We start from the raw sequence: 27099 nt of genomic DNA on the forward strand, positions 1-27099 counted from the left end.
GACATCTGCTTACTCAGTTTTTTTGGAAATAATAATAAACAGCATATATTGAAGGCATGGTATATTTCAGGAACGATGCTCTATGTGCCTATATGTGTGTATGTGAACCATGAACGTGCCTGGTACCCTTGGAAGTCAGAAAGAGACGCTGGATGCCCTGACACTGAGCTGCAGATACTTGTGAGCCATGATGTGGGTGCTGTGGACCAAACTGGGCTCTTCCACAAGAGCAGCAAGTGCTTTTCATTGCAACCTATTTCTCCAGCTCCCTTTTATTCCCCCATGCTTATGTTTAAAAATTAATTAATTTTTCTCTCTTTCTTTTCTTTTTTCTTTTTTTCCAAGACAGGGTTTCTCTGTGTAGCCTTGACTGTCCTGGACTTGCTTTCGTAGACCAGGTTTGCTTCGAACTCACAGAGATCCACTTGCCTCTGCTTCCCACGTGCTGGGATCACAGGCATGCGCCACTGCACCCAGAAATTAATTAATTTTTAAATGTATGTGTGTGAACCTGTTTGGGTGTGAGCCACATGCATGCAGTATCCGCAGAAGCCAGAGGATGCACTGGATCGTAATTGAACTCTGCTCCTTTCCAAGTGCAGCAACTACTTCTAATCTATGAGCCACCTCTCCAGCTCCCAAATTCAGAGTTTTACTTGTGTGATTTGAGCTTATGGGAACTCTATATGCTAAGGCTTTCCCAACTGTGTGAAGAAGGTAGCAGTAGGTACTTTGCAAGGCTTTCTGGGTCCAGTGGGATAGAAGACACTAGCTTAGCCCAGTGGGACAGAAGACACTGACTTAGCCCAATGCCTATAATATGGCAGACACTTGCTTTGCTCTGGGTATCCCTTGTATACTGCTCTAACAGGCCAGAGAGAAAAGTGACCCAACATTTATTTAAATGCATTTTGTGGTGGTGGTTTTAAAAGTGGCAAAGCAGGGACAGCTCTCTCATCTTCCAAACAGTGCTCTGTGGCACATGTGACTTGGTTCCAGTGGTCGTGGTGCATCTCAGTCCATAGTGCTACAGTGGGTTATCCTGTGCATGCTTCACTCCCATTTCCGATCAGTTCTTAAACCAAGCGTCTACAGTCAAGAGGATGGGCAGCACATATGTTAACTGTGGAGCTTAGGATAGCATTTGCTCATTGCTCCCCAAGCAACATTTCTTGGGTTCCCATCAGGCACAGGGGTGAAAGATGAATCACCTCATCTGTTGCCAGCATCATCCAGTCGTCGTCTGAGCCTGGCAAGGTGAGTTGTGCAATGCAGGCAGCTGTTCTCCCCACTCCCACGTGTTCACTATCTGTGTTGGCACAGCACTGGCTGACTCCAGATTCTGGGAGGCTCCAGATGTGGGGAGCTAAGGAGTCTTTTTTTTTTTTTTTATTTTTTTATTAGAAGAGTTTCTTTTAAAGGCTATCTCAGGGATCTTCAGACAAATGACTATGAGAAACCCAGGTTTGGCATGATGATTATTTTTGAAGCCACACCATCTCAACTCACTTTGACCCCTGCCCCCTGCTTACATCTTTCCATTGAATCTCACTCACAGTGCTTCCTTCTATCCTCTTATAAAAGGTCATACTTTAAAATCAGCCTTGAGTGAGGTAGCTGGATCCAGTACAGGGCAGATTATTTGTCCTTCAGATATTCACCAATTCCCTGCACGATGTACGCTCTTTGATCTTACGATGTCAGCACAGGTCAACTAAAGTCACTTTCCTATCTCATTTCCATTATAGACATAATTTCATATAGCCCAGGCTAGCCTGGAACTTGCAATGTAGATGAAGGTGGCCTTGAAATAGTGATCCTCCTAATTCCAACTTCCAAGTGCTGAGATCACAGGCATGTCTCACCGTGCTTAATTGATGAAATCCTGGGGACTGGACTTAGGGTCCCCTGTATGATTAACAAGTGTACCAACTGATCCATATCCCAGCCGCTACAAACATGACTTCTATTAATGTTCAATCAACAGTATCTATGGTCTCAATGCTCTGTATAGCTTTCATTGAGATGAAATCTTTAAAGAAAAAAATGTTTAAAAGTTAATGTGCAGTAATTCAGTTAATATGCATTTGACTCCTTGGTTTTAACTAATTTTTTACTCTTTTTCCCTTTTACCAATAGTCTGGGGCTATGGATTCCTGGCAGTGACAATTATTAATTTGGCATCTCTCCTGGGATTGATTTTGACCCCATTGATAAAGAAGTCTTATTTCCCCAAGATTTTGACTTATTTTGTGGGGTTGGCCATTGGAACGCTGTTCTCAAATGCCATTTTCCAGCTCATTCCAGAGGTAAGGGGGAGGGCTGTGCGTTTCTGTGAACAATTGCTTCTTTTAAGCATGCTAGCACTTTCTACATTTTAGCCTTCACAATTCCCACAGCATCCTATGATGGGTTTACAAGGCTTTGGATAAGAGAAAGCAGAACCACAGCAAGTGTCAAAGATGGTCTCAAGCTTCAAAGAAGGTTGCATCCCAGAACAAAATGACTGTTCAAGGACATGCTTAGACAGCACTAGGGCACCCCTGAGAGTGCAATACTACAACCCGCATTTTGTTTGGCTCATTTAATGTTTCTGCAGCTTTATTTTTTATTATTTTCTATAGAATACCTAAAGTCTAAATTTGTTGAATTCTCTTATATATTTACTATAGTTCTACAAGATGAGAGATTAACGTTGTGTGTAGTTCACAGACCCCCCCCCCCTTTCATTTGACTGAGAGGAGAAAATCAGTCATAGGTCATCAAATACTTAATTTTTTCCTTTGATGAAAGTATATTATTGATGACGACTGAAGTCATTATTTATCACCTATTGTTCACTTAATCAATATGTAATGTACACATTTTAGTTCATATTTCTGTCATGGCCATTTAAGAAAAAGAAATAGTGAAAGAAAAATAAGAAGGAAAGAAAGAGAATGAGCCATAAAGGCCAAGGAGAGAAATCCATAATATACAGGGGCTGTCTCTCCTTGTATCTTCTGAACATGGAAGGTGAGAGAGACTAGCCCCAGATAAAATAAAGGTGGTACTCAGACTGTGCCCTTCTTTTAGGTTTTGCAAAATAGCGAAAGGTTCTTCTAGTTTTTAATTTGTATATAAAAATGAGGCACACATCCTTTTTCTTTCTTTTCTTCTTCTTTTTTGTTTTTTGTTTTTGTTTTTGTTTTGAGATATGGTTTCTCTGTATAACAGCTCTGGCTGTCCTGGAACTCACTCTATAGACCAGGCTGGCCTCAAACTCACAGAGATCCACCTGCCTCTTCCTCCCAAGTGCTGGGATTAAAGGTGTGCACCACCACCATGTGGTGAGGCACACATTCTTAAGAGTTATGGTTTTAAAAACCTCTTAACCCCTAACCTACTAAGTTTAATTGAAAGACTAAACTATCTGGTCTTCAAACCCATCAGAGATTTGAGAAGGGATAAAATTTAAATACCTGAGTGTACCCGGAGTGCAGGTTAGGAGCTTCCAAAATGAAAAAAGAAAATGACTAAGACAGTTTATTGACTCAACAGTCACCCAACACCCCCTATAATGTTGGAGCATCATTTTCAGCCTTCTGGCTTGATATAGATGACAGACATATTTGCGAGGCAGGAACTATTGAGGGCTTGCTTACCCTGTCTTGGCAGAATTTGACCATTGATTCTGCCTGCATCTAAATTTGCCCATTTTTTGGCAGAATTCTGTCTGTGGCAGAAATGAGGACATTTTGCCCAGTGGCTAGTTTGCCACATTTGAAGCCATCTCCATAAGGAGGTTCTTTGATGCCCATCTTCTTGTATGAGGCAGGCTGGGTGTTGCCAGGAGTTAACTTGTCTTGTCAAAGAATCTTTGGAATAATAAAAACATCTTTAAATGCCATATTCTGCATGTTTCTGAGGTTTTAAAAAAAGACCTATTTAACTATTTTACCTCTTATATCTATAGAATCATATCTATTAGATGTTTTAAGCTAATAGAGATGAGATATGACAGATATTAATCTCCATTCAGAAATTTAGACCCAACAAAATAGGAAAGATGTTTACTTCAAGTTTGCCAAATACAAACAGCCAAATCACTATGAATGTAACATTAATATTATTCCTGATTGTATTGTGGTTCTTCCTGATGTTTGTAGTTTATTTTACTCATGTGTAATAATATAAATGTATATGTTAAAAAAGAAAAAAGCTTAATAAATTATTTAAAAATAGAGTTATAGTTTTTGTGAGTGACATTTAAGGCATTAAGTTGAGGAGTAGACTCACTAGTCTACCTTTTGTTCTATCCTCCCTACATATTTCTATGTTTCCCCTTCTTTTTTTTCAATCCCTATCTCCAAACCTAAGAATGGAAGATAAAGGAAAAGAGAGACATCCCTGAATCCCACCTTGTTTTCTCTCTAAATAAGACCAATAATAATTTATAACCGATTGAAAATAACCCTCTATAGCCCAAGAAAGCAACCCAAACCAAAAGATGTTTTCAGGTCTAGATAGATGTTTTAAGTTGGTAACAATGTGATATGATAGATATTAATTTACATTAAGAATTTTAAATTCACCAAGATAGGAAGGATGCTTTCTTCAAGGTCACCAAATACAAACAGCCGAAACACGAAGGACATAACATTTATATAATTCCTGGGTGTCTCATGGTTCTTCTTGCTGTAGGTAGTTTATTGTATACATGTGTAATAATATAAAGGTATATGTAAAAAATATTTAATAAGAAAGAAAAAGAAAATCATCACATATTTAAAAAAAAGTTATAGTTATTGTTGGTTTTTGTCAAACAAGGACCTGAGAGAAATGCTTACCTAAAACCCTCAAATGTAAAGAAGAAAGTTGTTGAAGGTATAAGAAGATTAAATGACTTGAGGACTGCCACTGGCAAGTTACTGAGGAGAACTGCAAGGCACATTTGCATGTCTAGTCCAATGTAGTCCTCTCTGCATGTGCATTTAGCACCCTGTGTGCTTTGTGAGTCACTGAAGGCAAATACTGCTGTGGATGTCTTAGAGAGGAGCCTGTAAGATCTAGTGGTTTTACTTCGCAGGGCGACTGCTAGTAGGTTTGAACGCATTGTGTGTGGTCTGGTTACTCATGTTTCAGAGTATTTATTTTGAGGGTGGCCTTACAACTTTGGGGGAAAATTGCATAGTAAGAAATTATGGTATTGTTTGCCAGAAGTCAATTAAACTGCTTGGTTTTACCTGAATTGTCCTGTCCCCCTCTCTTTAGGCATTTGGATTTGATCCCAAAATTGACAATTATGTTGAAAAGGCAGTTGCCGTGTTTGGTGGATTTTACATGCTTTTCTTTGTTGAAAGAACACTTAAGATGCTACTGAAAACATATGGCCAGGTAAATAGACTTGATTGAGGACACTTGATATCCCTTGCTTTCCCAGATTCCCTAACAAAGGTAAGAATTATGATTTATATGAATAGTCTGACTGTTGTACTAGCAAATATGAAGAGAATAAAAGTCAGCATATTGACAACTGTAAGAAAAAATGCTTGATTCATAGAATTTGAAACTATTAACCCCAGTTTAATGCGAAATAATAGATGTGGATAATTTGTATCCCCTTTATATTCATCGAATAAGAATATATATGTCCCCCCACACAAAGAAAGCAGAAGCCACATGATCTAGTACATAAGAATCTGTTTAAAGAAGAAATGTTAGTACTTTGAAGAGGTTATATTACAGATAGCTTTGTAACTATTTATAAGTTAACCATTGGAACTTTTTATAAGTTAAAGTTTTCTTTTATATATGAAACACAATGGACCATTTTCTTATCTGCATGACTCATCTTCTTTCTTCTTATAACCTACTTGCTTTATTCACGTGTAGAATGACCATACCCACTTTGGAAATGATGACTTTGGTCCTAGAGAAAAAGCCCATCAACCCAAAACATTACCACTACCTGCAATCAATGGTGTTACGTGCTATGCCAACCCCGCAGTCACCGAGCCTAATGGACACATCCACTTTGACACTGTCAGTGTGGTGTCCCTCCAGGTATGTTATGCTGACTACGTTTTTCTCTCACTCTTGTGGGTACTTTCACTATAAAGGCAGCAGGAATGCAGTCAAGTCAGGATTTTGTACATTCGTGTGTGTTAGACATGTTTACCTTCATGGGATAAGCTGCACTCTTTCTGCTCTTCTTCTGAATATTTAAGAACATGAGATGAGGGATCCCTGGACTCTCAGTCTTGGGATTCGTTGTTCTCTCAGGTTGTTTAACTGGACAGGAGCCTCCCAGTTAGATTTACACACTCTCTAGTAACACGAGTGCAGGATGATTCTACTGCTGCAATTCTTTCAAGAGCCCAAATCAAAGGCTCCTCTGAGTGGTTTTGAAATTGCAAGATTTGAAGGTTTCAAAAGTCACATTCACTAATTAACTGACTTTATATTTATGTTTGTACTGTATGAAGAATATTAATGGGTACCATTTATTTATTTATTTATTTATTTATTTAGTTTTTGGAGACAGGATTTCTCTGTGTAGTCTTGGCCCTCTTGGATTCACTTTGTAGACCAGGCTGGCTTTGAATTCATAGAGATCCATCTGCTTCTGCTTTCCAGTGCTGGGATTAAAGATGTGGGCTACCATGCCTTTTGTTTTGTTTTGAGTACCATTTTTAAAGCAAGTATTACACACTAGGTATTATGCTAGGCAATTATTGATTTTAAACTCATCTTTTTTTTATAGCAACTACTGAAAGTAGAGGTTATTCTCTATGTATTAGGAGTATTTTCATTTCAAGTGGTAAGAATCAAACCCAAATCAGTGGCCAAAGGATTAATTACTGAAAAGAAAACTGGTATCTTGTATGGGAAAACCAAGCTGCAGGGACAACAAGAAGCCTGGAGCCATCAGAAACACTTGTGACCCGTTTCCCCCTTCACGAGCATCTCAGCATCATTTGTTCCTTTCATCTGGACCATCTTCCGCAAATGGAGACACAGCCACTGACAGCTCCTGAGAGTTTTATTTTATGATTTTAGCATTTAGGATGAGACTGACCTCTTATTTTTAAAATTTATTTATTTTTATTTTATGTACATTGCACTGGTATTTTGTCTGTCTGAGGGTGTCAGACCCCCGAAACTGGAGTTACAGACAGTTGTGAGCTACCATGTAGGGGCTGAGAATTGAACCCAGGTCCTCTGGAAGAGAAGCCAGAGCTCTTAACTGCTGAGCCATCTCTCTGGCCCCCTCTAACCTCTTATTCTTAGCCCCCAAATTCTTTCTAAGTACCCTTTGGTCCACTTACAGTTAGGCAGCCACTTTAGACTAAACTAACTGTTAAAATGGTCAGGCTCCTTGATGGACACTGAACACTAGTGCTAAACTAACAGGAAGTTATTGTAGTGTGACAAATGATAGTTTGTTTTTTGTTTTGCTTTGGTTTGGTTTGGTTGGTTTTTTGAGACAGGGTTTCTCTACGTATCCCTGCCTGTCCTGGACTTACTTTGTAGACCAGGCTGGCCTTGAACTCACACAGATCCACCTGCCTCTGCCTCTGCCTTTGTCTCCCATAGTGCTGGCCTTACAGTTATGTGCCATCGCACCTGGTGACAAATGATACTTTTAACTAAGTTTTTAAAAAAGAATATGGAAATGTCTAAGTCAATAATTTTACATCGTACTCACAATTGACATTTTATTGAGTGCTTCAGGTCTGTGCCTTTAAAAGTAGACTAATTATCTTACCATCCCCATAAACTAGAGGACAAACATTGTTTTAATTAGGATGTGAGGACTCAGAGCTGCTAACCAACTCGATATAGAATACAGATCGAGTAGAGCGGTGATTAAAAAGGGGTGCTGGGAGGACAGTGGCACTGGTGTGCACTGTAATTATCGTCTGGCAGATGGCGAGGATAAATCTTCAGTGTGACTCATCCACTAAATGCGGAGCCACAAGCTACGAAGTCAAGCATATTAGAAAAGTGAGCAGTTGAGATGAGAAGGAAAAAACAACCAAGAAAAATAAAAGGCAGAAAGGAAATATTTGAAAGAGGTTGTTAGGAAGAAAACAAAAACAAACCAACAAAGACACTTGAGTTTCTTTCTGGAAACATGCTTGGTCATATTCCCCCACTGGATAAAGGGAAATTCTCGAGTCTGTTTAGCGTAGCTTGGTGTTAATATTAAATGAATTGGAAATTATCTCAGGTAGTGCAACAAATGGTGATTTTTTAAATTAAGATTTACTAGAGATCACCCTAATGTCCAAATAGATGATTTCTTGTAGTAGTTACAGTGAACATATTTTACATGCCCTGGGTATGAACAGTAGATGGTTTACTTTATTTGAGCCTCCTAAAGCAGAGGTAAACACAGTTATGGTTAATTATGGGATGTAGAGATGCTGACTAAGTCAGGGACACACGGCTTCCTAGAGGTGAAGCTTGGCTTGGCTAGCACAGGGGCTGTTTGGTATTGCATTCTTACATGTTTTCCTGGCCTTCCTTCTTTACAATTCTGGGGCAAGATGACAAGGTTACCTCACATTCAATACTATTGATTTTCGCAGGAGAGGAGAGATGGATTAGCTCAGGAATATCATGTTCTGAGAATAAAGTCATGTGGGCACAACTGAGGGAATGTAGACAATGATGGTGAAAACCCTCCTTCTACACTTTGTCTAAATTCTAGCTGTTTTGTGCATGCGTCGGCAAGTAATGGGTCCTTGTGAAATCATGGATGAACTTTGCTAACGACTCCAGAAGAACCAGTCAACCAAAGCTGCCAACTTAAACACTGATGAATGACTCATTTAAGCCAGACATGGAGACATGGTTCTATAATGTCAACTTTTAAGAGGCTTAGGCAGAAAAATTGCAAGGTCAAGGCCAGTCTAGGCTCCAGTGAGTTCAAGATCACTTTGGCTACCATTGTGAAATCGTGTCTCAAAACAAAAAGTGAAGAGAAAGGACAGGGCATGTAATTAGTCTGATTAGCCTGGGCCAGGCTGAGTTTAATCCTTAGCACTACAAAACCCAACAAACAGAACAAAAAACCCTTCAGATATTGGCTGGCGAAGATGATGCTCTGCCATGGAATTTGAATTCTTCTCCTCAGGATGATTTATTCTGTGACTGCTAGCGTGAGCAAGAGCAGGGCTGGCAGGGCTGGCAGGGCTGGCTGCCTTCCATGGAGAGGGAGTGCTACCCAAAGGTTTCCTTTGGCAATTTCCAGTTCTGTTACTCAGAAGCATGGGCAATAAGAAGTTTTGGATTTAAAACTACTTAAAGGAGCATGGTGGGGGTGGGGGTCGGGGTGGCAGCGGTGGCACCCACCTTTAATCCCTACACCTGGGAAGTAGAGGCAGGCGGATCTCTTGAGTTCCAGGGCAGCCAGGGCTACACAGGGAAACCCTGTGGCAAAACAAACAAACAAATTAAAGAGCTAGTGATCACAGTAAAAGAGAGCAAGTTGTGGGAGTTGATTCTCTTCTTTGACAATGTAGGTTCTGTGAATTGAACGCAGGTCTTTAGGTTGATGGCAAGCATCCTTACCTGCAGAGCCATCTTGCTTTCTCCCCGACAGTTCTTTTTCTTTCTTTCTTTTTTATTAAATAAATCAGATTGCTGAAAACCTTGGGTTAATTAAGATATTAAGATTCCTGCTTAAGAATTAGCCGCCCCCCAAGACCTTTCCAGTAACTCTACCATAACAAAGGTGGGTCCCACATAGTTAAAACATATCAATCAAAAGACTGCTTGTACTGGACTTGTGCAAGTTTTCCTTCATTTTTTTATTTTTTTCCAGTAAACTCTTATTGAGTACTTGCTCCGTGCCCTATGCATGGGGGGTTTAGATGCAAACACATTCTCCTACAAAGAGTGAAAACAGAGGCTATGAGAAAGCAGTACATATTTTCATGAAAATAACACCTGGTGATTGACAGTGACATGTGGGAGGTTCTTTCAACTGATCAGGAAAATCTCTGTGCAGAGGGTTAGGTACTGAGAAGAGCCAGCCGTGAAGGTATCTAAGAAGAGAGTGTTTGTTCTGCTAAGGAACAGAATAGCCAAACATGGATTGCAAATCAGAACTGGAATATTGAAGATATGAGATTGTTAGGTGTTAACGCAGGATACCCGTGACAGTATTCCTCCAATTTTGGAATAGATCAGTTACTCAGTTGTGGCTAATGTGTCACATACTACCCTTGAGGTTGATTTGCTCTTACCTCTGATAGAGAGGGGTCCGGTTAACCTCTCTTTGTAGAACTTTTCTTTTTCTAAGACACACCCCTTGGGAAGGACTGCTGTTAACAGATCTTGATCCTCAGGAATGTTAGGTTCTCTGTGGCATGTGTTAGCCTTTCTAGGCCACTAGAGGGACCATCTATGTAGCTCATCCCTCGTGCAGTGTGCAACTAGTTTCCTAGCTATTTTATAATTAATGAAAACATTACTCTGCTATTTTCAGAAGTTGATTACTGTGTATACTATGTTTAAAACTGAGGCTCAATGATGTGGAATTTATCCACAAAGTAGGTGATGTCAGGGAGCGGTCTACATCAACAATGATAATAGAGTTAAACTCCACAAATAAGTGTTTTTGAGATACTTGGAACTCTGTGAGAGTCTTACACATTTAGACACATTAACCTAATCAATATTTTTCAAGTGTCTAATGTGTTTTTGGTGCTTTTTAAAGTATTGGTAATGTGTCAGAGGGGCACACTTTCTACAAAAGTATTACAAATGTTACTTAAAACGAGAACTTAAATCTCAAAAGCTCTTTTATCACCTATCTACCTATCTACTTATCTATGTATCCATCTATCTATCCATCTATTATCTATCTATTATCTATCTATCTATCTATCTATCTATCTATCTATCTATCTCTTCCTCACTCTCTCTGATTTATCTGAAACTGGAAGCTTTATATGATAATATGTGTGGTTTGTTTTTAGGTTTTTTTTTTTGTTTTTTGTTTTTTTTTCTGGCAGGGTAATGGTAGTGGGGAGTAGATCAACATTTTTTCCTTTTGGCTTGGTGGGTAAGAAAGCTAGAGTATATTCCTGGATGTCTGACTTGGAGAAGGATTCTGGGCCACTAAAAGTATTATGGCTACTTATCTGTCTTCAGCAGGGTGCTCAATTTCAGCCTTGTGTGCTTTGCCCATGACTGAGGCAACGGAAAGTCTGCACTCACTGTTCATGCTGATGAGGGCCACCTGGATGCTTTGTCTTGAAAAGAAGGATCTGGTACCCTAATGTGCCCCAAATGGACATAATATCCATCCTGTCAGCTTTAGTCCCACTCCACCACATGTAGTCTGCCACATCTCAAGTATTTAGTAAGTTTAAAACTTAAGCTAGTTTTTGAGGCTGGTGCCCTCTGGGTAGTCCAGAATTCATGACCTTCCTGACTTTACATTCCAAGTGCTGGGATTACAGGAATGAGCAACCCCTTCTGCCTCTATTTACTGTTTTAGGTTATATAATTTGAGTGTCATATCATTTACAAAACGGAAGTCAGTTAATGTTTTTATAGATGTTTATGCAAGGAATTGGCTAATATGGAAGCACAATGTGCTATTTAGTTAAGAAGAGAAATCAGTAGAGCCAAATTGAAGGGTTTTGCCTTAAAATTTGTTAAAATTAAAATAGTTACATCAATTCCTCCTTTTCCTTTTCTCCCTTCACCTTCCCATGTTCCGCCTTTACTCATCCTCAAATTGATGACGACTTTTTCTTTCATTACTATTGTACACACACACACACACACACACACACACACACACACACACACACATATTGACACATACATACATATATAAATATCAGCTACTGAGTTAGTTTAGTGTTACTTGCATGGATATAATTTCAGGGCTGACCATGTCATACTGGGTAAGAAAACAGGTGTGCTTTATAATCATCACTGTTTATTTTTTGCAACAACACTGAGCAGTGCAGGGCCAAGTACTGTCTGTAAGAGGTAGCACAGGTGCCTTGGTGGTAAAGCCAGGCTGAGCTATCCTTCTAGGGTGTTAGAAACCAGCTCTGTGTTCCCCATAAGCCCCACTACGTCCGACGTGAAGCCTTGCTCTCATCAGTTCTGATCACAGAAGAACTTTGGGAACAAAGCTGGCAGTGAACAGAGATTGCCTGCTGAGTGAATCCCTGTTAATTTTGACTCTACCAATCAGGTGGCTGGCTGACCAGTTCATTACAATTTGTTTCTTTTGGTTATAGGCTAGGCTGTAGAATATCTTGGCAATATTTGTAAAAACTGTCTTTGAAGTTAAATTTTTACACGTGATTCCAAAGTTTTAATTTAATTTGAGTTAATTTAATTGTTAGGAACTAAAAAATGCCAATCTAAAAAAAATTGCTTTCATGTAGTTGACAAGCCACATTACTACCCATAAATTGTGGAGGGTTTTCTTAAGGACCTACCTGCACGTGTGCTTGCTGCTGCAGCCTTGTTTGTTAGTGTAAGTTCTGAAATCAGTATGAATGCATTTATCTACACATGTTCTATACAAAATTGCTTTCACTAATCAAGCAAGACTTATCCCTATTTAGAAGAATTGGTGAGGTTTAACTCAATTAGGCTTGATGTCAAGTTAATTTTTTCCCCCATTAGTATAATGAAGAACTGCTAAGCTGCTCTTGTTATGCATGTGGATTGATAAAAAGATGAAAATTAATGCCAAATATTTCTTTACTTGGAAAACAAGGAGAGAAGTGAAGGATTTAAGTAAATCGTTCTGGGTGTAAGAAGAGTTGTTTAATGGTAGCATGTAGGGAGCCCAGTTGTGCAAGTCAGCACAAGCCACAGAATGCTTAGGCATACACCCCCTGATGGTGAGTGTTCAACATCAGCTTTTGTTTGATTTTTTTCAAGATTATGTTATAAGACACATCTATCTCATAATTACTAGTCTTGCTCCAGCAGGTTTCTTTCTTTCTTCTTTGCTTCTGCTATTTGTGCTGCTTTCAGAACTATTTACGTTGTGCTCTGTTCTTTCCATGCCCCCTCCTGCAGCGTGGGAACACTGAACCAGCACCTGGTGAGTCCGCACTGCTTAGTGGGCTGCATGATGCAAAGTGTGCCTAAGCTAGAGGAGCTTCAGAGGGGCTTCGAGACTCAGTGAATGGCATCTTTGTCTCTTGACAAAGCTCTTGGGAGTCAGCATTTGTTCAATGCTTCAAGTAATCCATGGTCTGTTTTTCTATATACTTAAAATAAGGATCCCAAGCTATAACAACCACAGAGCTAAAGTACTCTGAAGATATGATATGCTCTTGCCAAGACGATTTTGGGTCTGATATCATTATGTTACATGGTAGAGTCCATACACACACACACACACACACACAGCACACATAACTATATAACATAGATATTCATCTGTCTATAATGATGTCTATTTAGTTTATGTCTGAGGCAAACATCCAGATTTTAAAAAATCTCATTTTTATAATGATTACTACTTTTCAGATAATGAATAAAACATAACTCAAGTCATTTGAAGAGCAACTTAAATGCTCAGTCATAACAAATGGACCACCTTCAGGTTAGAATCAGATCATTGATTGCTGCTAACTTTGATCTTATTATGTGTCTGTTTCTTTGGATAGAGAATTTCAGTTTTGCTGAGAATCTCCAAGCAATTAAATTAATGGCTCCTCATTTATGTTAACCAAGTTGTGATTTTCTCTGGCCTTTAGCTGTGCCCACCATGCTTATCAGTCGTCCAATTTATTAAGAAGCATTGTAAGTTCTGAGTTCTAATCAGTAGAGAGTTCAGTGTGTGCGAGCCCAGTTCTTTTTGAAGTGGTTGAGATCTGATTGCTATTTAATTCTGTCAGCTGGTATTAGAACATTAAAAAGAAAGATTGTGTTTTTTCAATCAACTCTCTTACTTGGTAATATCAAAGAGCTTAATGAGCATGATGTCATTAACCCTTCATAGCAGCTTGGTAGAGGTGGGTAGAAGGTAGAAACATTTACTACTGAAGAAAGTGCACCAAGAAAGATAACTTTTGAAGGTTCCTTAAGCACTCTGGGTGTGTGATTTGACACTTTCTAGTTTGTCCTCCTTTACTGATAGATTATAAAAAGTCTTTGAAAAAAAATTGAAGTGAGAGATCAAACATCATTCATAGTTTTCTAGGCTTCAAAGCAAAACTCAAATCTGGAATCGCGTTGTAGTTGGAAAGTAGAATCACAAATTGCTCACTGGTTAGATACCATGTATTTCTGTGTATTTTATGTCTTAGCTTCAGCCCAGATGCCACAATCTTGGACTCATATATGAAAACAATAAAACAACCTTCCATCCAGTTTCCAGACTATATATGCTATGCTGTAGAAACACTTTATCCTCATAAACGGGATCTTGCTTCATGCATTACGTTGCTGAAGCTACATGAGAGCGTAGGAACTGGCCTCTAGTCCATCGCTGTGCCATGCAGGCACTATCATGTGATCACCTCCATGTGGCAGACTCTGTTTTACATCCCAAAGACAACACTGTGAGGAGATAACCAGTCAGATGATCTTTGTGCTCACCATGAGATACACAGCCCAGCATCCTAGGACTGAAAACGCTGGGCATGGAATGAAAATGTTAAAATGTGGCGTCCAAGTGACTACACTGACCTGGGTAGTCAGAGGGGATCTTTTTGAAGAGGGCACATTTAAGCTTAACTCTCCACTGTGAGAAGAGCTGTCTCTTTGAAGACTGTGGAGAAGACTTTTGACTAAGCTAACACCCAGTGACACATCTCTAGGTAGGAAAGGACTGAATGGGTCTCAGGACACACAGAAGGCCTAAGTAGCTGAACAGTGTGGACCCTGCTGCACAATGACAGCAGAGAAAATTCCAGATGGAAACTCTCCAAAGTCAGCATTACTGAGTTCTAACATAGGACTGAGGGTCTAAGCAAGATGTTGGTTCTCAAGTTACTTTTTATTAGTGTGCTGAAATTAGATTCAGTCAAGAAGAAAGCTGTAGTTTTCCACTTAAGCTTGCAGTCGGTACACAACAGAACGTATGGGGCAGATTCCAAAGCCCACTGATGTTCCTTCCCAGAGAGGCAGAGGCTACTTTAAGTATCTCTAAAGTGTCAGCAGGCCTCAGAACACCTCGGATCAGGTCAAAAAATTCTATTCAAGGACAGACATGTGTAAGTCACTGACATCGCCCAGGATGGAGGCCGAGAAATAGCAACAGCCAATAAATAGGCCAGTACTGTTACAGTAAATTCCTGGGCCCAGAAATCCTCAAGACTTTTGATACACAAATTATGTCAAGAAAAACTGAAGTATACCCAACATAATACAAATGATTAACTGTTTGGCTCTGCAAAACAGCAACAGCAGCAGCAGCAACAACAAAGCAGAGAGCTGTCCCTTGGCTTTTGGCCTTTCATTTTTATAGGCTTCTGAGTCAGGCAATCTTAGTTTTCTGTTTTTAAAACTGTTTTCTCTTCTTGTTTTTTTTTTTTTTTTTTTTTTTTTTTTTTAAAGTTTTGGCTTTTCTGTTTTTAAATTGTACAACTCTAGTCAAGTCCTTGATTTTAATATTAAAAACAATTTTATTTTGCAGTTAGAAATCTAGCATCATTTATCTCAGGTGATTCAGAAAGTACTTTCCAAATAATAAACACTTGACCGATTACCCATCTTTTCTTCTACGACTTTAATGATCCTACTCCCCTTTAAATAATCTTTTAAAAAGCGTGTCTTACAAAGAAAGGCAGGATGGCTGTCAGGGAAAGTCTATCCCATCCTAGGGAGTCCTCTGGGACATGTTGTCTGGAATCTAATTTCAGTATCTGTGCTTTCCCACTTGGTATCAGCTGGACAGTCTTTCTGTTTGTTTACATATTGACTGCTAAATACTGGATTTTAGATTAAAAAAAAAAATCCCTGCCTTTCCAGAGCATTTAATCTGGCTCCATACCTTTTGAAGACAAGGAAACAGGCAAACAAGGTGACAAAGTGTCTTCCTTCTTTTTGAGTCTTGTATTATAAGGAGAAGCTGAACAAGGGCATTTGCCTGTATGTTCATTCTGTGTTGTATTCCTTGGAAGGATTTCAGTAGTTGGTTCATGAGAAAATTGGTTGGTTCAGAGAGAAAATTTACGTTTACTGTGAGCATGCTCGTATTTATTCAGCCAATGAATATTCACGCCAGATAACCTGCTGGACAAACCTGCCTTTATAGACTTTAATTTGGCTTGAACTGGCTCATCTTGTTGAAGAAGAGTACCAGCAAGGTGAACCTCAGGTCATAAGGCTCGACATTCCCTAAAGATCACAGACTTAGCTTGCTTGGTATAGGCATCCAGATCTTGTCTCATGGCCTTTCTAGAAGTCTGTCGTGTTACTTGCCTTCCCTGTCCCTCAGCGTCCTCATTCGTAAAATGAGAATACTATGTGCCTAAGGTTGCTTTGAGGAGGTAATGACCTGTATAACAGTCCTAGGATTGGAATAAGTGCCGTGCTATGTGGGCTGTTATTACCAGTGTTATGTGCCCTGAGCTCTGGGAGTAGACTCTGCATCTTAAATTCCTCGCAGATGCCCAAATCACTATGAATACATCATTAATATAACTCATGATTGCCTCGTGGTTCTTCCTGCTGTTTATAGTTTGCCTTATTCATGTGTAGTAATATAAATGTATATGCTAAAAAGAATCATAATAAAATAATTTTTTAAAAAGGCATTATTTGAGCCTTAAGTAAACTTCATATAAGCGCCCCCAAAATATTCCTCAATAGGAACTCTTTTCTTATGGTACCCAGTCAATCTTTAAATGCACCCCTCCTTGAATGTGGCTCCCATGCCTTACAAGTTCCATTTACACAACAGACGTTTCCTGTTTTCTTCAGTATTGAAATGCAGACTTGTTTCTGGTCGCTTCTCACAGAGAAGGACTTTTTAATTCTGCCTCTGTCTTGCTCGCTTCTCTGCTGGCAGCCTACCTCTTTCCTGGCATCCGACTGCTGCTCTCATTGCTTGTTCTGTCACAGTGGCTGCAGTTGCCGCTGGCTTTCAGCCCCCTTCTCATCCATCAGTCTCTGCTTCTTACCACTTTGCCCAAGCCCCATGCCCTGAGAGACGAATCTCCTCTGCCAACAGAAAGAAATGCCTTTTTTTTTTTTTTTTTAAAAAAAAAAGGCCATCTGGCCAATCAATCAATCATTTATATTGCTGGGTGGGATCCTTTATATTTTAGTTCTTGACATAATACATGTTAAATGCTGTGCATATAACAGGCAGTAGTGGCCGGACCAGGTCCCTTCCTCGTGGCACCTTATGAAAACTTCCTGCTGAGCAGTGAAGCTGTTTCTGTATTTTGCAAATGCCACTTTTTAAGATACTAGCAGCTGATTTCTCTGCTCTCAGTGTATCTAGTCTCTGCCGTCTCTTGAAAGTCCCTTTATGAGTATTCAGTGACAATGGGGTTTGCATAGGCTGAAGACTATTTTATACAGGTTTATAGGAAATGATACCCTGCTTCCTGAGTGTACCAGAGTGCCAGCCCCATTGGCATCTGTAGCAACAGGAGGCAGCCTTTCTGAGAGCTGGAGATAGTCTATTAGAATGACTGTAAATATTTAATTGGTATGTAGTTTAAATTCTATTGGCAAGTAGTAGCAGATTTCTTGAAAACCTTTAAAGTTTCTCTTAAATTAGTTTTTTTCTAAACAATAAAGTGCTGTAGTCCCAAGTGGACCAGGAGTGACCACATTTCTACTCGATTATTTACAGTAAGACCTCAAAGCAACTCCATTCATATTCTACAGAGGGACTTGAGCGAAAGAAAACAATCTTAAGTTTCTGGAAATGGTTATTTTCTCATTAAGGGTTATTTTCATTAGCAAAGAGAGTTGGAGAAGTAGCGTTGAGATTTTTCTGAAGCCAAATGCTTGTCAATTTAATGCACTTGAATTCTAGTTGGCTATATGTGTTAATAACAGAATTAATTTCTCCTTTCTCACAGGAAGCTTTACTTTGGTGACAGTGAGCCAAGGAAGGGCCCCTTAGCTATGAAATACAAACATTGAAATTACTAAGAAACAACCATAACAAAGCTTATATTTTCAGTATGCCTTTAACACTTTATAATCCTTTTGTGTCTATTCAACATGTTTTTTTTTCATTAAAAAAAAAAATATATATATATATATATATATATATATATAATGGTACAGTGAATGCTATGTTGGGAATGAAATTAGACTATGCTTTCCAGAAAGAGGATAATGAAAATAAATAATAAACAGAAGAGGGACAATTCACAGCTCTGGGAAGGACTTGGTGATACGCAAGGAAGGCACAGGAACAGGAGGCTAAACTAAGAGAGTTAATAGTTAAGGTCAGCGATTCTCAACCTGTGGAGTGCAACCACTTTGGCAAACCTTTATCTCCAAAAATATTTATAATATGATTTCTAGCTAGTAAAATTTCAGTTATGAAGTAGCAACAAAAATAATTTTATGGTTGAGGAATTGCCACAACACGAGGAACTGTATTAAAGGGGTGCAGCATTAGGAAGGTTGAGAACCCCTGGTGTGCGTCCTAAGGACCCCAGAAGTAAGAAAGTACAGGAAGTGGATGGCTCCGGTCTTAAGAGTCCATTGTAAGTGAACAGTGATCGTTAGTTAGGGACATAGCTAAGCTGTATTGCTTCTCGAGGAGGAGCCAAAGGAAAACATTCTCATCTTGTCTCACCTTTCCCTCTAATTGCTGTATAAACTGTCTGGAGCCAAGTGGAAGCTAATGGCGTGGCTATAGATGTTATTAGGTACAGGGCTGGGGTAGAAAAGACAGGAAGAGTATCTGGATGAGCTAATGTCTAAAACCTTTAAGTTTCTACGTTTTTTTCTTCTGTGAGCTTATATACTCTTATTCTTCATGTGCTTGAAAAATACACATCCCCGACACAGAATGCACAGGATGCCTTCAACTTCCACAGTATCCCTGCATGACATCACGTAAGGATCATTGCAGCCTTCAACTGATCTGTTGATGATCACCAGTGTGCTTCATATGAGATGAGGGGAGGGGAGAACAGAGAAGAGGCAAACAAGGAACATTAATTCTAACTGGCCATCATTCTCCTAGCTGGGTATGACAATTACATCTTCCCTTTTCCAATGGACAGTCTATGTTTACCGTGCCATCTGCCATCACATTACCTGGCATCTCAAACCTTCCTTCTGTTCAAGAACTGAGCCCTTGGCCATCTTGGTTTTATTGGGCTGTTTTACCTTGAACAGGACTGCTGGGGAGGGAATATGAAGAGCAGTCTTTCCAAATTCCCTGCGCTCTAAGAGTGACCTCTGTCGCACTCTATCAGGACATCAATTCTCCCTGGAAGTAGTGTGGCAACTCTGTGTCCCTGCTGGCTTAGGTCCATCAGGAACCTCATATCGCTGGGGGCTTACTCTTTTGACAAAAAGCAGAAAATGACATTTCCTGGGGGAAGCACAACTCCCTCAGCATTAAGCCCTTCAAAACTACCACACTCAATGGGGTCAGATAATAAGAATTCTTCAAATTTTAATTTAAGACATGCTGCTCTCACCTACAGCCAGAATGGAAGGTGTGTATCTTAGAGCCAGGGCTGTTTCCTGTGACACTGAGAATTTTTTTATGTGACCCTAGGAATACAGGTATATAAAATAAGTATGAAAGCAAATTATCTACTGATAATAACTCATAAAAAATGTATGTTCAGACATCCTTGGGACAGGTATAATTTCACCACTCACTAAAGACAGAAGCAAGTCTGCCTGTGAATGTGATGGATGGGCTTGTTCATTTTTACAGCAAGCATCCAGTTTTGGTTGAGTGTTTGATACTGTAATGCATAGATCATCTTCAGCATTTTTCAAAGTTGATTAATAATTTGAATTTATGATTACAAATGCCAACTATACTTCTTAGTAGAAATGCATAGTAAAAAACAGGATTAAAGGTATTTCAGATTTTTTTGTTTCATGTTAATTTTTGCTAATCCTAAAGCAAAATTCAGTAAATGGTTTATTCTGGAAAATGTAATTATCACTTCAAATAGCAATTTACAAATCGAACACTTGGATATAAAAAAACCCAAAATATACTTAGGAATGATGGTAGAAAAATATTAAAAGTCTTTGTTTTCCATAATTAAACTATTAATGTTTCTATGAAAGCAGAAAATATTGTGTGTACAGTGTAATCTTGGCTTGTAGTCTTGAACTTAGGCAGAGATGCTTCCACAAATGGGCATTGGCATTGCATGATTGACAGCATGCATGGTACCAAGTACGTATAGGTTCAGAACCACAGGAGAACACTGCCAAAAGCTTTATTTCTCACTTGATTTTGAATTAATTTTGGGCCATTGTATTAAAGAAATCATTCACCATTACCAATTTTTTTGTGACCCCCATGTTCAGTTATGTGAACCCCCATCTGGGGTCTTAATTTAGAAGAACTAGACTCTATAACATGTCTACAGCCGTTCCTGAAGCCATGAATTCTCTGTCTAGAGGTGTGTGTGTGTGTGTGTGTGTGTGTGTGTGTGTGTGTGTGAGTGTGTGTGTGCGTGCATGCGTGCGTGTGTGTGTGCTTTTGTTTTTTGGCATGAGACATATGCCCATAGTCTATAGACAGCATACTAACTTTGCTGGTCCCAGGGTATCTACAGTTCATCTGGATGCTTCTATGGGGACTAAGGGCCCCTGTCTATACATTCTATGAATGAATTGATTGTGTTCCTTCTTTTTTTTTTTTTTTTTTTTTTTTGGCTGAAAAATAGTGTGGATGACATTTTTATAGAAGACCTTGGTGTACTATATAAATCTCTAAAAGATGCTTCTTGTGCAAGTATTGGAGGCCAAGAAGGCACGTGTCAAACAGTCTGTCTTTTTGAATGTAGTAAGTACACCCTAACAATGAGAGGGTCTAGGGTATTGTCCTGGTCACACACAGCCAGCTGAGCCTTGTTGATCTTCAGCAGGAGAGCTCAGTGCCATTTTGGCTTTTTATAGGTTGGATATTTCTCAAGCTCTGGAACTCCAGATCGCTTCTATAGAGGGTGAGGATGTTGGACCCACAAATAACCTCTCTTCTTACTATTTTGGCATTTTGTATGTGAACTCATTAAGCAAATATCAGGATGGCTATTGAAAGCCACAAAGAGACATTTGTGATTGGATTTTGTTCACTTTATTAGGAGGCTATTTTCTGTGAGATTTAGGTGAAGAGAATTACCCTGGGTTCACTAAGAGCCCCGACCTTATCGTTTGTTCGCAGACATCTTTTCCAGTTTTATCTTTTAAAACATATACCTTGGTTAATGTAGCACTATATCTCAGGCACTCTCCTTTGCAGGACATAGAAAAACAGACATCCCATCCAAAGTCCTGCTTGCTTGTAGGATTGTCCTTTATCTCTGTCTCGGGTCAGCTGTGAATAAACTTGCATGACTGGCTGATGATGACACACTTGCAATTCTAGCACAGTGAGCTGGCTGTTGGCTACTCTTTCTGAAGCTTTATTGTTTGAGAGAAAAGAGCTCATTAGCATGAGATGTCAGGATAACGAATCACTTGTGATTGTTACTCATGTGCATTTTCATGTGGACCTCTTCTTAGGTACACACTTAAAATAATGGGGTGATGTGAACATCAAATTTTACACTTTATCAGGTCATAGCCAGTTACACATGATCCTGCATCCACTGAGTTTTCTATGGCCGGAGAGGGGTTTGTATAAGCATCCTTTGACATCTAATGCTGATGAGGACATTGTTTTATTCTAAAATCCTAGGAGTCTGTGCAGTGATGACTAGATCAGAGTTTTCCAGAAGGTCTTGTATTGCATCTCTGAATGCCACAGTCTGTATAGATTTTGCTAGTTCTGCCAGGTCATTTGCACCAAGAAGCAGGACTGATGAGACATTTTGTGTTCTTGTTTTCCCTTGGAAATGTAATCTACCTGATCTATAACCCTTCTCCCATTTCCTCTAAACTTTGAATCTTACAAAACAACAACAACAACAACAAACAAACAAACAAACAAAAAAACCAAAAACCAAAAACCAAATTAACATCAGATCCCTTTGGGAGGATCTGATTCCTATGGGACTTCCAGCTACAATGATTTCAAGAAGAAAATAGTAGCAAGGCCTGTACAACCACACCTGGTTCAAACTGCCTTTCTTAAACCATCCTCTGTTTAAAGCTGAAGTCTTTCCACTTCATTTTATTGTTATTACTTACGTTATAGTTATATTAATTTCCATTCATAGACACATTTTGTTTTTATCTTTATTTACGTGGTTTTAGTTTCTTAACATCTAGACTCTTTTGCTATCATTGTATTTTTCTGTAGGTTGCTACTTTCCCTTTCGGCTTTTCTACCAGGACTCCCTCTGAAAATTATATTGCAGCATGGGAATAAAGAATTTAACCTTTCCCTCAAATGGCTCTTTGTCTTTCCCTGCTCACCAATAAAGTGTAGACACAATAAGCCATAAAAACATGCTTGTGAATCTTGGCTCATGTGGCCTCCCTCAGTGCACAATGAGGTTGACTGTGTGTTATCTAGGACCATAAAACAAATGACAAGGCTTGCTCTTGTGGGATAGTCACTCCTTCCTTCATGCAAACCCAACCTGGCAGGTGGTCCGCTGCATGAACTCTTCTAGTCAGGGGCAGAACCTTTCAAGTCCTCTTGGATCTACCATTGGTCTTTCTCTCTCATACCCACTGCTAACCATGGCTCTGCTGTTTACTTTTTCACCACATTTAAATATATTATGAGCATAAAGATATCTATAATAGCTAGAAGGTATTTTATAAAACCTTTTTCTTTACAAACAATACCCACAGTGTTTGCTCCCAAAGAGCACCATGACGAGAATTTTGCATTTATTCTTTTAAATGTATTTGTTCTTAGACTATTAAGGACTTTACAGAAAGGTATCCACTAGCCATGCAGTTTTATTACTTTTATTCTGACAGTGCATTTTGGACTTTACTTGTGAAAAAGCCTGAATATTGCAAGTGTTTTGTGGAGGGACGAGCTGTATTTATGTGATCAGTGTTCTCCTGGAGGGCAGCTACCACCTCTTGTCCTTTGTGCTTCTCCCTCCTCCTTCCTGCTGCCCTCTTAGTCTCCTCTCTTTCCCCCCTTTATCTTCACCTTCTCTCTTGCTCCTCCTTCCTGCTCCTCCTCCAATCTTCTTCCTCCATGTCCTCCCTTCCTGTTATTTTCCTTTCCACTTGGGTTCTTCCTCCCACCTCGTGCTTCCCTTTCCTCTCCTGGCCCCTCCATGCCTCTTCTTCCTTTTTAACTTTCTGTGAGTTACTGAGGCTCTTCCACTAAGAAACCACTTCATATCGCCATCTCCCACTTTCACCATCATCTCGGGCTTTCAGCATCATCTCCTGCTTTCAGCATCATCTCCCGCTTTCAGCATCATCTCCCGCTTTCAGCATCATCTCCCGCTTTCAGCATCATCTCCCCCGCTTTCAGCATCATCTCCTGCTTTCAGCATCATCTCCCGCTTTCAGCATCATCTCCCGCTATTGCCATTTCCCTCTATCGGCATCTCCCACTATCAGCATCTCCGGCTACTAGAACTTCTTCCTCCTGCTTCTGCTTCCTCCCCATCAGCTTATGTCCCGTGTCCACTAAGTCTCTCATCTGCATTCATAACTTCAGGGAGTGATACTCTTCCCACCCCCATTCTGTGTATCCCACATTTTGTCTGATTCCATTTGCTTTAACCAGTCAAACAAGAGGCACTAAGCAGAGGGGTCAAGCACACCAGGAGAACACAGCCCACTGGATTAACTAAGCAGGGGCAATGCTCATAGAGGCTCACAGAGACTGAAGCGACAAGCACAGGGACAAGCCTGCATAGGTCTGTGCTAGGTCCTCTGCGTAGAGGTTATAGTTGTGTATCTTTATATGTCTGTGGGACTCCCAGCAGTGCGAGGTGTTGTGTCTCTGTCTCTATTGCCTGCTCTTGAGACTCTTCTTTTTTCTCCTATTGGCTAGCCTTGTCCAATCCTGGCATGAGGCCTTTTGCCTTGTATTATTGTATCTTGTTTTGTCATGTTTGGAGGCCTGCTTCTTTTTGAAGGGACAAGGGGGAGGGGTGGGTTTAGGGGAGAGGAGAGATGAGGGGTGCTTGGGAGGAGTAGAGGGAGGGGAAACTGTGGTCAGGGTGTATTGTATGAGAGAAGAATCTATGTTCAGTTAATAAAATAAAAGATTTGGAGGGAAAAGAGTCTTGCTGAAGCTCATAGGGTCAATCTGGTTAGCCCCACCCAACATTCCCCGCCCCCAACCATTCCTCCCTGCCCCCAGAAACAATTGTGGATCTTGGGCTCACAGTCTTTTTTACTAGGCCTCAGCCATGATAAGGCTGAGGGTTGAAATGTCATCATTAAGAGTAATGTGGCACTCAGAGGAAAAATAGCAGGCTACCAAGAGGAGACCTGACACCCTGTGAGCATATACAGGGGGAGGAGGTCCCCCTCAGGAACAGTCATAGGGGAGGGGAGTAAGGGAAAATTGGGAGGGAGGGAGGAATGGGAGGATACAAGGGATGGGATAACCATTGAGATGTAATATGAATAAATTAAGAGTAAAATGAAACACAGAACCAGGCCAACGATAGCAACAGGGTAGCAACTGCAGCGTTAGGCAAAAGTTTAAAAAGAAGGCTGAAGAGAGGAAAATCTACCAGCATATTTAGTTTATTCACTGTTCCCTGCTCAGTGATTTATTCCAGGTGAATTATGAAAGAACTGCAATTGTTTGCCTCCTTGGTGACTTTGGTTTGTTCCAAAGCTATTAAAAATGCATAGCTCCTGACTTTCTCAACAGTATAATTTGAGACCTAAGCACACAGAGCTCAAAGGAGGCATAATAAACAAAGCCAGTGTGGTCTGTGCTTGGAGGTAAGAGGATCGCGCCTGATGTGGCAATAATTTCTTCTGTAGAAGCAAAGGTATTTGTATGTACACCTTGCACATAGGCTTTCAAGGTTAGATGTTGCAGATGTTTCCCTAAATCATCACGAGTAAATTATAAACATGTGAATAGTTAAGTAAGCCAAGTGGGGAAGGGGAAGAGTTACTGTAATTCAAATCTGTCTCATTAGGTGTAACTGGGCAGTGTGTTTTACTACATCGAAGTCATTGTCTCTGAGGCTGGCCCCATGGGTCCCTTTGTTTTACTCTGCAGCGGCTGCTGCTTCCTGACTCAGCACTTTCACCAAAGATCATTATTATTCATTATGCTATGCACTTAAGATAAAGGTGTAAAATAAAAGGACCTAGTCTAGAGAGAAGATGGCAGTTTCTTTGTGCAGAAGACACAGGATTTTTATTTTTATTTATTTATTTACTTATTTTTTCAATGTGGGAAAACAATCAGTTTGTTTGGGGTTATTTACAAGAGTATGGATGAGGGGTAAGGGGCTACTTAGGGCTGTTACTACTGATGCAAAGACAGCTGCATCATCTAAAAGCCCACTCCTACACAGATGAGAACTCAAAAATAGCTGCAACCCTGGCACTCTTTGCCCAACTTGCAGGCAACTCTACAGGTTATAGATTCTTAGTTTTCATCTACTGTAGGAGGAAGCTTCTCTGATGATGCCCGAGAGAGGCACCCATCTATGGGTATAGCAGAACGTTGTTAGGAGTAATTTTATTGCTGTACACCTCTAGTCTAAAATAGTATTTGGTCTTGCCCTAGGCTCATGGTGTTTCTACTCTCAGGTTCTTGGCCACCTGAAAATTACAGGCATGGGTTCCTTCTCATGGGGTGGGCCTTAAGACTCAAGAATTTCTAAGGAGAAGCTCATTGAAATTCAGTGAGCAAACAACTCAGAATTCTCAACAAGTACTTGAAAGTCATAATACACAGGGTTTTTAAAGTAAAGGATATTAGAGGCTTATTCTATCGCTGCTTCTAATGTTCAGAAGAGTTTTGGGGGATGAGGAGGAATTCAGGAAGATTTCTCAATGTGACTTGCTTTCAGGGTCCTCCACAAAGGAGACCCCCCACCTCATTAGCTAGCAATCATTGGCCACTGCTGCCCAAGGCACCCACTTGCTTTGTTTTTAAGCACTGGGTAAATTTACTGGCTTTTCTGTGCTTTATTTTCTTCTGCTCTCAGTACTTTTCATAGGTTTTCTTACTTAGAATTATTTGAGGTAAATTAAATATTCAAAGTGTTTAAAGCAGGCCCTGGGACCTGTTCAAGACTTTGTGGTCACTACTTCACAGTAACCACAGCGAGCATGAAGACGGTAACTAGAAATGGCTCTTGTCTTGTAGAGCAGTGCTTCCCAATCCGTGGGTCACAACCCCTCTAAGAGGTCAAATAACCCCTTCACAGGGGTCACCTTAAACCATTGGAAACACAGATATTTACATTACAATTCATAACACTAACAAAATTACAGTTACAAAGTAGAAACAAATTAATTTCATGGTTGGGGGTCCCTACAACATGAGGAACTGTATTAAAGGGTTTAACATTAGGAAGGTTGAAAAGCACGGTTGTAGAGCAATCGAAGGCTTTATTTGCTCTAGGTGACTTTTGACTGTGTTTAAACAAAAAACCTTTCCATAAAGACTCAGATGTTCACCATGTAGACAGCCAAAATATGTATCCTAAGACCCACACTCAGTTATGTGAGTCGGATGCCACAGTGTCGTGAGCAATGTAGTGGCATTGGAGTGAATGTTAACATTCTCAGTCACCCTGAAAGAAGCCCCTCTTGGCTGTGTACATAATTGCACAGCTTAAAAAAAAAACTCAGCCATAAAATTTATACTTCGTTTCTCCTATGCAGATGCACCTCTCAAAGATAAAGAGTTTACTTTCCCATAACAGTTTGCATAGTATTTGAGAAACAGTGTTGCAGATACTCTGATTGAGTGCATGATAGAGGTGGGGAGAAGAATTAGGATGTAACCTGCTTTCCTACTTACAGTAAAGTTTACATTGTACTGCTTCCTGCAGCTTCTGCTAAGTGCTTTAGTAGGCATTTATC

The 27099-nt window shown here is 39.9% G+C and overlaps 1 protein-coding gene across 1 annotated transcript in view; it reads left to right on the forward strand.

The window, feature by feature from the left end:
- Positions 1–27099, forward strand: part of Slc39a8 (solute carrier family 39 member 8) — a 63783-nt gene that overhangs the window by 33044 nt on the left and 3640 nt on the right. The window contains exons 3-5 of the mRNA XM_051165487.1: positions 2140–2309; positions 5254–5376; positions 5875–6045. Of these exons, the coding sequence (XP_051021444.1) occupies positions 2140–2309; positions 5254–5376; positions 5875–6045 (464 nt within the window). The remainder of the gene's footprint in view (positions 1–2139; positions 2310–5253; positions 5377–5874; positions 6046–27099) is intronic.

This window comes from Acomys russatus, chromosome 23 (genome assembly GCF_903995435.1).
Source record: "Acomys russatus chromosome 23, mAcoRus1.1, whole genome shotgun sequence".
In the NCBI taxonomy this organism is placed as follows: domain Eukaryota; kingdom Metazoa; phylum Chordata; class Mammalia; order Rodentia; family Muridae; genus Acomys; species Acomys russatus.